The sequence below is a fragment of the Balaenoptera physalus genome (assembly GCF_965194825.1).
Source record: "Balaenoptera physalus genome assembly, chromosome: 3".
Taxonomy (NCBI): Eukaryota; Metazoa; Chordata; class Mammalia; order Artiodactyla; family Balaenopteridae; genus Balaenoptera; species Balaenoptera physalus.
In genome coordinates, this window is record NC_138890.1 from 21,630,260 (window position 1) to 21,642,741 (window position 12,482).

Consider the following 12,482-nt stretch of genomic DNA (forward strand, 5'->3'; position numbering starts at 1 on the left):
CTTTTCCCCTAGACCTTTGCATGCTTACCACCTTCTCATCCTTTGGGACTCAGCTAAGAGGTCCTCCCTGACTAGAGTGAGCTGCTTCCCTCATTTCCCCAGTGTTCCTCTATCACAGCACCTGATTTATTTATTGGGTTGCACTCACCAAAACTATAATTGTTTTTGTTGGCTTGTTCACTGTCAGGCACTGTCACTGCAGCTAGAACGTCAGTCCATGAGGGCTGGGCCCAAGGCTCTGATCCCACTGCATCCCCGGAGTCTAGCCCAGTTTCGGAGACAGAGTAGGTGCTCACTGTAAATGTTTGTTGATTGAATGTTGAAAGGGCCCTGTAATGACATCTCAAGGCAGCTTTGCCTCCTATGTTTCCAGACTTTTTGGGTACTCTACAGTGTATTTATTGTACTTTCTTTTAAGTTTATTCTATGTTTTCCAAATTTCTGGATACTAGTTCAGTCCTTCTAATAACTCTGTTAATGAAGGTGCCATTACCCCCATTTTATAAATGAGATGGAGAAAATGATACTGTTGTGGCCTCTGGAGCACCTGGGAGTCAGAAGGGCTGCAGGGCTCTTCTCACTTCATTTGCCTTATATGTGACCTTGAGCTCCTTTCCCTCAATTCCACACACTTCCAGAACCTGTTGGGACTGAGTTATGGATTTGGGATGAGATACCTTTAGACCTTTGTACTTTACCCCAGTATTTTATTTTTGGACTTACAGAAAAGTTTAAAGAGTAGTATGATGCGCACCCATATAACCTTTACCTTGATTCATAAGCTGTTAACATTTTGCCACATTTGGTTTATCTACTGATCCATCTATATGTTTTTTTCTTTTTCTTTTTTTTGCTGAACCAGTTAAGAGTAAGTTGCGCTGTCATAATCCTTCATGCTTAAATACTTCAGCTTAAGAATACGAATATTCCCCTACATAACCACTATTCATCATCCCACTAATTTTATCCTTGATTGAATATTATCTAATCTGTGCCAATAATATCCTTTATAGGTGTTCAGTTCTGCTTTGGGCCAGGATTCAGTCAGACATCACACACTGTACTTGGTTGTTATGCTCTTCAGTCTCCTGTCATCTAACACAGCTCCCAGCCTTTACTTGTCTCTCGTAATATGTACATTTTTGAAGAGTCCAGGGCAGTTATTTTGTAGAATGCCCCACAATTGGGGTTGTCTAGTTATTCTCTGGTGATCAGCAAGAACATGGAAGAGACGAGGATGTACACCCCTTCCCGGTGCGTGACGTCAGAGGCAGAGCCTTGGGCCCAGCCCTCATGGACTGACGTTCTAGCTGCAGTGACAGTGCCTGACAGTGAACAAGCCAACAAAAACAATTATAGTTTTGGTGAGTGCAACCCAATAAATAAATCAGGTGCTGTGATAGAGGAACACTGGGGAAATGAGGGAAGCAGCTCACTCTAGTCAGGGAGGACCTCTTAGCTGAGTCCCAAAGGATGAGAAGGTGGTAAGCATGCAAAGGTCTAGGGGAAAAGCAGTCCAGGTAGAGAGAACAAGTGCAAATGCCATGATGCAGGAAGAGCTTGCTTCAAGAACTGGAGGTAAGATCCGGGTAGTAAGAAGGAGAGCAGGACTAGAGGAGACTGGCAGGCAAGCTGGGCCACAGAACAATGTGGAGTTTGGCCTCTGAAAGCAAAGGCAAGTATCTGGAGGGTTTTAAGCAGGGAAATGTGCTCTATTTCACTCTGCTACTGTGGGAGAACGGTCACAGGGGACAAAAGCCTTTGAGTAGAATTTGATTTTCTTAAACAAAGCATGTACTACTCTGAAAAAAATAAAAATGACTTTGAAAAGATAGAATTGGCTGAATAGAGTGGGATAGGGAACATGTGGGTTAGGAGCAAGAAGAATTTGGAACTTATTAATACAGGAAATTCAAAGAGGCAAAGGTTGGCAGTGCCCACCTAACCACCATCCAAGGGGAGGAAGCCTTGGCCAGTGGACTTGAACCATTCTGGTCCAGTTGGCAAGGCCTTGGATTTTATGCTTCAGTAGAGGAGAGTTCTTACATCGGAGGTTCTTGTGATTATTGTGTGAGGTGATTTATGTAAAGGGTTTATTTGGCACAAGGCCTGGCTCAAGATATTTTGGCTGGTAGTATTATTAGTTCCTGGATCAACACTAGGGTCAGCTACTATTATTTTATCATCATCATCGTCACTACAGGAATCTCCAATCTAACAGTATCTTCTCTGCAGGTCTTCCATTTATCTCCGCGTCAGTACTGGCAGAACCCTGGGCGTCAACCTTCAGCCTCGGTCACCCATGCCCTGTCACGCTGATCTTCAAAGTGCTTCTGATCTGTCACTGCCTTCCCCATTGCACCACCCACACCCTTGTCACCATTATCCCTCTCCTGACCTCTCTGGTCCTCGGCCAAACTATTTGTCACACATCAAGCAGAGTGACCTTACTTAAAACCACTTTGATGGGTTCCCTTCACTCTGGAATCAAGGTGAAATTCCTTAACACGAACTCCCTAACAGGAGGGCCCTTCACGCCTGCTCCTGTCTAGTACCGTGGTCTCGTTTCGTGCTATTCCCCCCTTGCTCACTGTATCCTAGTCCTACCAGTTTGCTCTATGTTCCTTGGACTCATTAAGCAACTTCTTGGTTTCAAGGCCCTTGGACATGCTGTTTCTTCTTTCTGGGAAACTTTACCCTCCCTATTCGCCTGGCTAACACTGGTACTTCATATCTCAACCCAAGTATCACTTCTTCAGGGAGGCCTTCCTGGGTTCCTCCATAAACAGTTTAAGAAGTCCTGTTTTGTGCACTTGTACTTTCCTTCACAGCATTTATTTTCATTGCAATTGTATGTTACTTGTGTGGTGGTTTGTTTAGGGTCAATCTCTTTACTAGACAGTTAAGCTCTAGGAGGGCAGGGGCCATGTTGGTCTCATTCATTGAAGTTTTCCCAATGAGCCAGGCACAGAGGAGGCATTCAGTAAATATTTGTTGCCTGGATGAATGTATGAACTTAACTGATCTTGCCTGAGTCTGCTTTTCTCCCCTCTGTGGACAGGGCTCCTTTCAGGAAGGCCGTGTGTGAGACTCTCTTTGGAATGAACAGGTGTCTGACTTCCGCGTCGCCCTAAGTGGTCCAGGAGAGCGGAATTCAGGAAAAGCATGCATTTCATTCATTTAAATACTATACGTTTAAATTCCTAGAATTCATAGTTTCAAAATATGAGGTTCTAATTATTTATAAGCATCAGGAAAACTCACGGCATATGGCAATTCATAATTTTGCCGAGGCTCAGACTTGAGTTGCACGGTTGTGAAACTGGGGTGTGGGGGATTGATTCTCTCAGCCAGAGAATGTGAGCTCAGCCGACAGCCCAGCATCCACCTCTCAGTGGGGCTACTCTGCCCTCTACAGAAACATTTACAAGATGTGGGGCTTCAAGATATACTTCTCCCCAAGGTCAAGGGTAGATACAAAAGTAATTTAACCATGTATAGAGAGTTTAGAAAGTGGGGGGTCGGAAATTCCTTAGAATCTCACCTTCTAATCTCACCCAGTGATTTCATAGGAAATTAATTCCTTCCAGTGTGCTTTCACCGTATACAGACTTTGGCAACAGACCTGGCTCTGCATTTACTTTCCTCTCAGCCTTTGTTTTCCCATCTTTGAAAGGGGGTTGGTACTCACCTTCACAAGGTTACTGGGTTAGATAAGCCAGTGCAGGCGCATTTACCTATGCTCCCTTCCTCTCTCCCTCCACGCTAAGAGGTTCCCATAAACATAGGGCAAGCTTAGGCTCCCCATCCTCTTCCCTTCTTCCCCTGCCCTTGGAGCTGGACAACTCCGGCCGACCTCAAAACGCACTCAACAATGTCCTCAGCCCACTTGAAGAAGACAGAGATGACTAAGGAGCCCTCACAGTAAAATGCCTACTGACAAGGACACTGACCATTTCAGGGAACCATTCAGCTGTGTTCTTTGTAGTTCTTTGTAGGACTCTGTTTTCAAACTACTGGTTCTAAATATTTTTTTCTCCTTCTTAACTCCTGGTCTCCAAAGAAGCTGGAAAGGACGTTAAGGATAAAATAGCATTGGAACACACCCTGTTTATTCTTGGTCAATATACACTGGTCTGAGGCCTTCCTCTCCTTTATTCAAGGCAGAAGAATATTCTGTAATAAAAGTAGATCCCATGTCCATCTTAAATCACTATTGCCCATGACCCAGGTGTATTCCCTGGGACGCAAAACAGAAATGAACAAAGAAGTGTTAAAGGTGAACTTTAAGCAAAACCGAGCTGCTTTAATATTAAACTTTCAGCTAGATCTCCAAAAGAAACAATTACATAAACCTCCATGAGGCTGAGGACGCATGGAATTTGCCTTTGGGGCTTTGTTCTGAGAAGGGCACGTACCTTTCTTTGAGCGTGTTAAAAAATGCACAAACCACACAATTACATGTCGTGGCCTTGACAATGCTCTCGCTTATGTTTTAGTTACAGGTGCCTGAAACAGAGAAGACCCTTGTAGCCTACTCCTGGCCAGATGACAGGCAGCTAACACTGACTGAGCACTTTCTACTTTTAACTCACGCCCATTAGCAATCAGTCTTGGCAAGTTATGTATTACCATCCCCGTTCTACAGAAGGAAGAAACTGAGGTCTAGAGACATAAAGTTAGCTGCCCAATGCAGAGTAGGTGATGGAGTTGGGATTTAAACCCAGACCTTCTGTCTTAAATCCAGTGCTTTTAAAAATGTTTCTGTAACAGCTTCCTCAATTCCAGGCCTAAGAGGGTGTAAGGACCATCTTATCTTCCCAAGTGCCATTACTGAGCTAAAATCAACCTCAATATGATCATGGCAGGTAAATTATGTATGTATGTATATGTGTGTGTGTGTGTGTGTGTGTGTGTGTGTGTATGTATATATATATATATATATATATATATATATATATATATATATATATATATATATATGCATTTTCCCCCCTTACTGATGGAGAATAAGTTGGACATTGTGCCCCTCAATACTTCAGAATGGATTTCCTAAGACCAAGGATATTTACTTTCATAAGCCAGGATAATTATAAAAAAATATGAAACTTAATATTAACACAATACTATTATATAATCTACTTAAAATTTACCAATTGTCCCAATAATGCACATTATAACTTCTTTTTTCCTGGTTCAGGATCCCATCCAGGATCATGTTTTGCGTTTAATATTCATGTGCTTTAGTTTGTTTTTAATCTGGAACAGTTCTTCAGTCTTTCTTTGTTTTTAAGACATTGTGGCTTTTGAAAGTACAGGCCAGCTACTTTGTAAAAGGCCCTTCAATCTGGGTTTGTCTGATGCTTCCTTCTGATTAGATTCAGGTCACGAAATTTTGGCAAGAACACTACATAAGTGATGAGGTGTCCTTCTCAGGGTATCACATCAAGAGGGATGTCAGTTTTCTCCCCTGAAAACTTACTATCTTTCCTTATGTAATTAATAATTACATTAGTTTCCCCAGGGACCACATTAATCCTTGGCTAATCAAATCATTCTTATTTGAAGCAGCTATTCCATCATTATCCTTGTCAATATTTGCCCCCTGAGTGTTAATTAGTCTAACTTTTCCAGATCCTCACGGATCACTGGCTTTGCCTGTGACTAGAGCAGAGCCACTTTCACAGACTTAAGAGTGTCTTACATCTTTTGCAAGATGTACATTTTTACTTTGCCACTGATTTGCTCTGTATTTGCATCATATTGTCGGATATTTACAGTGTCCGAGTCAGTGAGCAATCAACCCAACAAAGACGCTGCAGTGATAGGCCAGGGAAAGATGCCAGGGCCAAATCAGGTCATTACTAAATCCTTCTCATGTTAGGATGACTTTTGTTTACCTGCACAGCCTAATAATTGTGAGGACCACTGTAGTATCTGCCATAACAAAAATACTATGTGAATTCTTCTGTTTCACAGCAGTGATTCCGGCTATGTCCTTCCTTGTTCCTTACAGTTATACCAAGGAACAATGATTTACTGAAGCTAACAAATTAGAGTCCCTTATGTAACTTTAATTCATAATAATGTCCACTGTGAGACTCCCACACCATCTGGTTTGCGACCAAATGCTCCTTACCTCTTAAAACATGTTGGTAACTGGATAACAGAAACTGTAGATGCTCAACCAGTTCATCCCATGTCTGCCACTGGGTTTTATCCGACTGCAGAGATAGTAAAAGCAATTGGTAATAAATGCCTTCCTCAGTTAGAGGTTTTGTACAGTTTTCAAGTCACTTTTACATAATGCTCAAGGATTAAGGAAAAGGTGTTCTAGGCCTGGAACTGAAATAGGGAAAAATGTACCTGACACTTGAGCAGTGATGTGGAATTGTTCAGAAAATAGAGGGCCTGGGCCAGAGACAAGGGTAGGCGGGTGGGTGTCTCACAGCTGTGGAGGAATATGATTTCCAGCACTTTGCAGCGCAGAAGGTGGCTCTCCATGGTAGTAAAGAACATCTCTCTGTGTGGAGAAGAGATAGAGAGAGTTCACCATCACAATTATTGTTTCACGGAACATATACCACAATTCTCCCTGAACGCTCTAACCTTTGCCCTAATCCAGAGAAGGCTAAGAAGGAATACAGTGAAGGCCTACAAAATCACAAACCTCGTGGACAGGGCAGAAATGGATTTGTTCATGAATTAGCAACTGTCAGAAGGAGGGAAAGTCTTTGATATTTGAAAAAGACTAGTTTAGGACACATTAAGAAGAATTATATCATACTGTAACCAAGAGAATTAATCATGAGATTACATATTTCTGAATGGCCATAATGTGCCAGGTACTGTTTGGCAGAAACAAGGAATATTAAGAGAAATAAAAGAGGATATTGCTCTCAAAAAGCCAATAGTTGAACAGGGGCAAGAAGTATGCAACAGGAACCTACATAAAGCGCAGGGCAAGTGTACACGTATGTGAGGTGCCTGTGGCACTCTAGAGACACAAAGAGAGCACATTTGGTCAGGGGCCTGGAAGCAGCCTTCGTATGGAGGAGGTGGCACTGCTGACGGTGGTCTAGGAGTAAAGAAGGCCCAAGGCAGGAGGCATTTCAGTGCAGGGATAAACATGGGTAAAAATAAAGGAGTAAAAGTCATAGCTGGGGCACTGCAGCCTTCTTAAATGTCAAGTCTAGGACTTAAGAGTCCCAGAGGGACTCTGGCCCTTGACTTTGTCACTCTATGCAGGGCAGGGCTTGGCCAGCAAGGGTGGGTTGGAGCACATTCAGAGGCTTCTGAGCAGGAGAGCTGTAAAACGGGGGCTGTGCTTCAAGAAGGTGAATCAAAGTCATTGTTCTAAAAGCAATGTCAGCTTCCAAAAAAAAAAAGTTATGAATCTCAGATGCACAGGGTGAATCTCTGGACTGCCTGAAGGTTTCTGCCTGAAGGTTTGTTTGGTGGTTCTTGCCAGGTCTGCTTGTCATAGCAGTTCTGAGGAATAGATGGCTCATGAGCAGATAAGGAGATGGCAGCAACAGAGCTAGCTCCAGGTCTCAGAGTTCTTTCTTCTACAATTGCCCCTTTGCAGTTTTGCAACATCTGGAAAAATAGGGTGCTCCTCGTGCCACTGTCACTTGTAAAAATGATAAATAACAAAGTATCTATTCATTTTTATTTTCTTTTTTCCCCTTTCCCTTTGCTGTTCCACCAGGCACATGTATTATTTGTGTAAAAGCAAGGGTAAAAAAGCAGAATAAATACTTTAAAACCTTTGCTTCTTACTATTCAAAAGTTTAAAAAAGTCTGTAATATTTGTGAAAATCCATTTTATCTCTCTCTTTTTAAAAAAATAAATAAATAAATAAATAAATTTATTTATTTATTTATGGTTGTATTGGGTCTTCGTTGCTGTGCGCGAGCTTTCTCTAGTTGTGGCGAGCATAGGCTACTCTTCTTTGCGGTGCACGGGCTTTTCATCGTGGTGGCTTCTCTTGCTGCGGAGCATGGGCTCTAGGCACGCGGGTTTCAGTAGTTGTAGCACGTGGGCTTCAGTAGTTGTGGCACGCAGGCTCAGCAGTTGTGGCACACGGGCTTAGTTGCTCTGCGGCATGTGGGATCTTCCCGGACCGGGGCTCGAACCCGTGTCCCCTGCATTGGCAGGCGGATTCTTAACCACTGCACCACCAGGGAAGCCCCATTTTATCTCTTTAATGTGCGTGTGTTTTTTTTAAAGTACCATTCTATACCTCCTCTGACAAATTTTCTTTTTTAATACAAAGGACTCCAAATTATTACATTTATAAGATATTCCTCCAATTCTTTTAAAGTTTAATTTCTACTCTGTATTTGGCCTATTACTTTCACAAGACAGTTTTCCTATTTAATAACTTTTTATTTCAAACTGTATTTTCTCTTCCAATTTTTATTCCAGGGCCTGCATTTGTCCTGGTTTTATAATCCATGATGGCAAACCCAGAAATATCCAAGGGACAAGAAAGTAATTTTAATGTATTGGACATAGTAGGAAATGGAGGTACAATTATCTATAGCAATTCAAATTCAAAATTTTAAAACAAGATACAGAGGAAGGCTAACATCCAGATCCAGCCTTAACAAGTATAGCTGGTATTGGATTTACTCTCCTGTTATCAATAATTATAAAGCTGTACAAAATATATGACATAACTATTTTCAGGCATTGGACAAGCTACTACAAATGACTATTATTCTTGAGAGAAGGGAAACAAAGGTGGTGAACCCCACATTTACCCCAGATTTCTTGCTGGGGGCACTCTCTAACTAAGGCAGAGGAAAGCGTGGGTCCCAAACAGAAAGCAGTGGGCTTATTGGGCAGAGCAAACAGAGACTGGAGTTCAGTAGAGCTGAGGTGGCTGGAATCTGTGTCAGAGAAGAGGAAGCTCAAGAAATATGGGTAAGGGGCCCCCCTTGGCACACGGACAGAGAGAAGATCCAAAAGCCTGGGAGAGAACAGCCAGTGAGGAGCTATGAGCTGACTGGGGATTCGGGAGAGTGGCCAGTGCTGAAAGACATGGGGTTTCAATGAGCTAGAGGAGAGATCTCATTGAACATGTTGGGCATTCAGGTGCAACCCCAGAAAGACTAAGCTACAAGACTAGTATCTTAAGAAAGGTTGATTTACAAATCCTAGAAGCAAGCCTTAAAAGGAGAAAGCTAATCTGCCAGCAAATCACTGTCTGCAAGAATGAAACTCAATACTCTTTAAAGGAAGTCAGCAAATTTCAGACTCTCAACAACGTGGCGTTCATAATGTTCAGCACACAGTAAAAAATTATTAGACAGGGGAAAAAGCAGGGAAATGTGATCCATAACCAGGAGCAAAATGTCCATAGAAACAGGCTAAGAGTTGATACAGATGTTGGAATTAGTAGACAAGGACTTTAGAACAGCTATTATAAATATGTTCAAAATTAACCAACCAACCAACCAACCAACCAGCCGACCAACTAACCAAGATATATATAATCAGTGATTAGATGGGGACACTTAGCAAAGAGAAATGGACACTATAACAATGAATCAAATGGAGACTCTAGAGCTGAAAAACACAATATCTGAAAAAAAAAAAATCACTGGATAGGCTTAACAACAATTGGGCACCACAAAAGAAAAGATCAGGGAGCATGAAGACTATCCAAAGTGAAAAAGAGAAAAAAAAAGACAAGTCAAAACAAAATAAAACAAAACAACAGTAGAAAACACCAGATCCTCAGTGTTCCGTGGAACAGTGTCACACAGCTTAATGTATATGTACTTGAATTCCCAGAGATTAAAGTTTGGGGCAAAAAATATAAAAAATAATGGCCAAGATATTTCAAAAATTGATCAAAAATATCAACTCACAGATTCAAGAATCTCAATAAACCCCAAGCAGGATAAACATAAAGGAAACCACACCTAGTTATAATAATCAAATTGCTGAAAACAAAAAAAAGCAGCCAGAGAAAAAAGACACATGGCATATAAGGGAACAAAAGTAAGAAATTCTAATGACTTCTCATCAGCAAGCCAGAAGAAAATGGAACATCTTTAAAATAAATTAAAAATACCTATCAATCTAGAACTCATATCAAGTAAAAACACCATTCATATATGAAGGTAAAATAAAAACATTTCCAGATAAACAAAAGCTGAGAGAATTCATTACGGTAGACCTGCACTACAAAAAATGTTAAAATAAGTTAAGTTCTTTAGGTGGAAGAGAAATGATACCAAATGGAACTTGGATCTTAAAGAAAGAAAGAAGAACACCCAAAATGGTAGCTATGTGGATCTGATGTGTGTTTTATTGCAGCACCACTAAGCAATTAACTCAATTCTGACACTATTTACCATAGTGTCAGATCCCACAGGTTAAGGGCTCAATCCTACAAGACTGCCCTCCCACTCTCTCTTCAGATGCCAATTGGAAAGTCCAGGTTGTTGACCTGTGTGCTTCTGAACCACCTAGCTATAGATCGAAGGTTCCCAGAACCCCACCTTAGGTTTGATTAATTTGCTACAGTGGCTCACAGAACTCAGAGAAACACTTTACTTACTAGATTACCAGTTTATTATAAAAGGATATAACTCAAGAACAGCCAAATGGGAGAGATGCATAAGGTATGGGGAAAGGGTGAGGCCCTTCCATGCTCTCTGGGTACATCACTCTACAGGCATCTCCACCTGTTTACCAACCTGGAAGGTCTCTGAACCCAGTCCTTTTGGGTTTTCAAGGAAGCTGCATTAGATAGGCATGACTGATTAAATCATTGGCCATTGGTAATTGAACTCAACCTCCAGCCCCTGCCCCTTCCCAGGAGGTGGGGGTGGGGTGAGGGGAGGGCTGGGAGTGGAGGGTTGAAGTCCCAACCCTCTAATTACATGGTTCCCCTGGCAACCAGCTCCTATCCTTAGGTCACCAAATGCTTTCTGAAAGACACCTCACTAACATAACAAAGATAACTTGATCACTCTTATCACTTAAAAAACTCCAAAAGAGCTCTGTGCCAGGAACAGGATGAAGATCAAATATATATATTTCTGATTATAGGTCATAATATCACAGTTAGGTAGTATAAAGACTTTCCCCCCCCCTCATCTCTGAATTTCTTTTAAAAACAACTAAATGTTTAAAGCAAAAATATGATCCCATCCTGGAGTAAAATGTATGACAACAATAGCACAGAGGATGGGAGTGGGATAAATGGAAATACACAGATATAAGGTTCTTACATTACATGTTATGATATAATATTAATTCAAGGCAGACTCTAGTAAGTTAAGAATGCATATTGTAATTCCAAGAGCAACCATTAAAAAAAAGTAAAACATTTGCTGAAAAAGCATGTGATAAAATTCAATACCCACTCATGATAAAAACAGAAAACTAGGAATAGAAGGGAACTTCTTCAACTTATTAATGAACACCTACAAAAAAACCTATAGCTGGCATCATAATTAATGGTGAACTCATATTTTAATTAATCAATAATTAATGAACTGAATGCTTTCCCCTAGATCATGAACAAAGGTGTCTGCTTTCATCATTACTATTCAACATAGTACTGGAAGTTCTAGCCAGTGCAGTAAAGCAATAAAAGGCATACTGATTGGAAAAAAAAGAAGTAAAACTTTCCCTATTTGCAGATGACATGATGGTCTACACAGACAATCCTAAGGAATCTTTGTCACAAAAGCATTTTCCATAAAAGAAAAAGCTGATAAGCTGGACTTCATTAAAATTTAAAACTTGCTTTTTGAAAGACCTTGTTAAAGAGGATGAAAAGACAAACTACAGAATGGGAGAAAATATTTGCAAACTACAGATCTGAAAAAAGTTTGTATCTAGAATATATACAGACTCTTAAAAGTCAACAGTAGGAGAGCAGAGTCAAGATGGAGATGTGGGAAGACGTGGAGTTAGCATCTCTCTGCAACTAGGGCGCCTGCCGGCCACTGGTGGGAGACTCTGATGCCCAAGGAGATGGGAGGAACCCCAAAGTGAACCCGTAGGATGTAGGGGGACTGACGGGGGAGGAGAAGTGGAGGCCAGACAGGATCCGCACCCCTGAGGACTGGGAGATCAGGAGAGGCAGGCAGGAGGGACTCTCCAGGAAGAGCGGGAGAGGAGGGAGGGCGATTGCCTGGCCCACTTGGGCCAGGGAGCCTGCTGAGCTCCCAGGTCAGTACCCCCCCTCCAAAGCCCCATCCAGGCTGCGTGGGTCCTGGGGGCATAGGAGGGAGGTGGGGAGATCAGGAGAGGCGGGGGGAGGGGCCCTCCCAGACTGGAGGAGCAGGAGAGGAGAGGAGGGCATTTGTCCCACCCACTCGAGCCCAGGAAGCCTGCTGGGCTCCCAGGTGAGGTCCCCTGCCCTCTCAGACCAGGGGTGGTGGGCACGCCTGGGCCCCTTCTGTTCCTTGAGCCTAAGCCCCATCCCCCACAGTGCCCAGGGCCTGTTCCA

The 12,482-nt window shown here is 42.1% G+C and overlaps 1 protein-coding gene across 2 annotated transcripts in view; it reads right to left on the reverse strand.

The window, feature by feature from the left end:
• Window positions 1-12,482, reverse strand: part of SIMC1 (SUMO interacting motifs containing 1) — a 96,455-nt gene that overhangs the window by 1,373 nt on the left and 82,600 nt on the right. For both annotated transcript variants that reach the window (XM_082456408.1, XM_082456407.1), the window contains 2 exons: window positions 6,367-6,523; window positions 6,140-6,224 (listed from right to left, as the gene is read on the reverse strand). In XM_082456408.1, coding sequence (XP_082312534.1) covers window positions 6,140-6,224; window positions 6,367-6,523 — 242 coding nt within the window. The remainder of the gene's footprint in view (window positions 1-6,139; window positions 6,225-6,366; window positions 6,524-12,482) is intronic.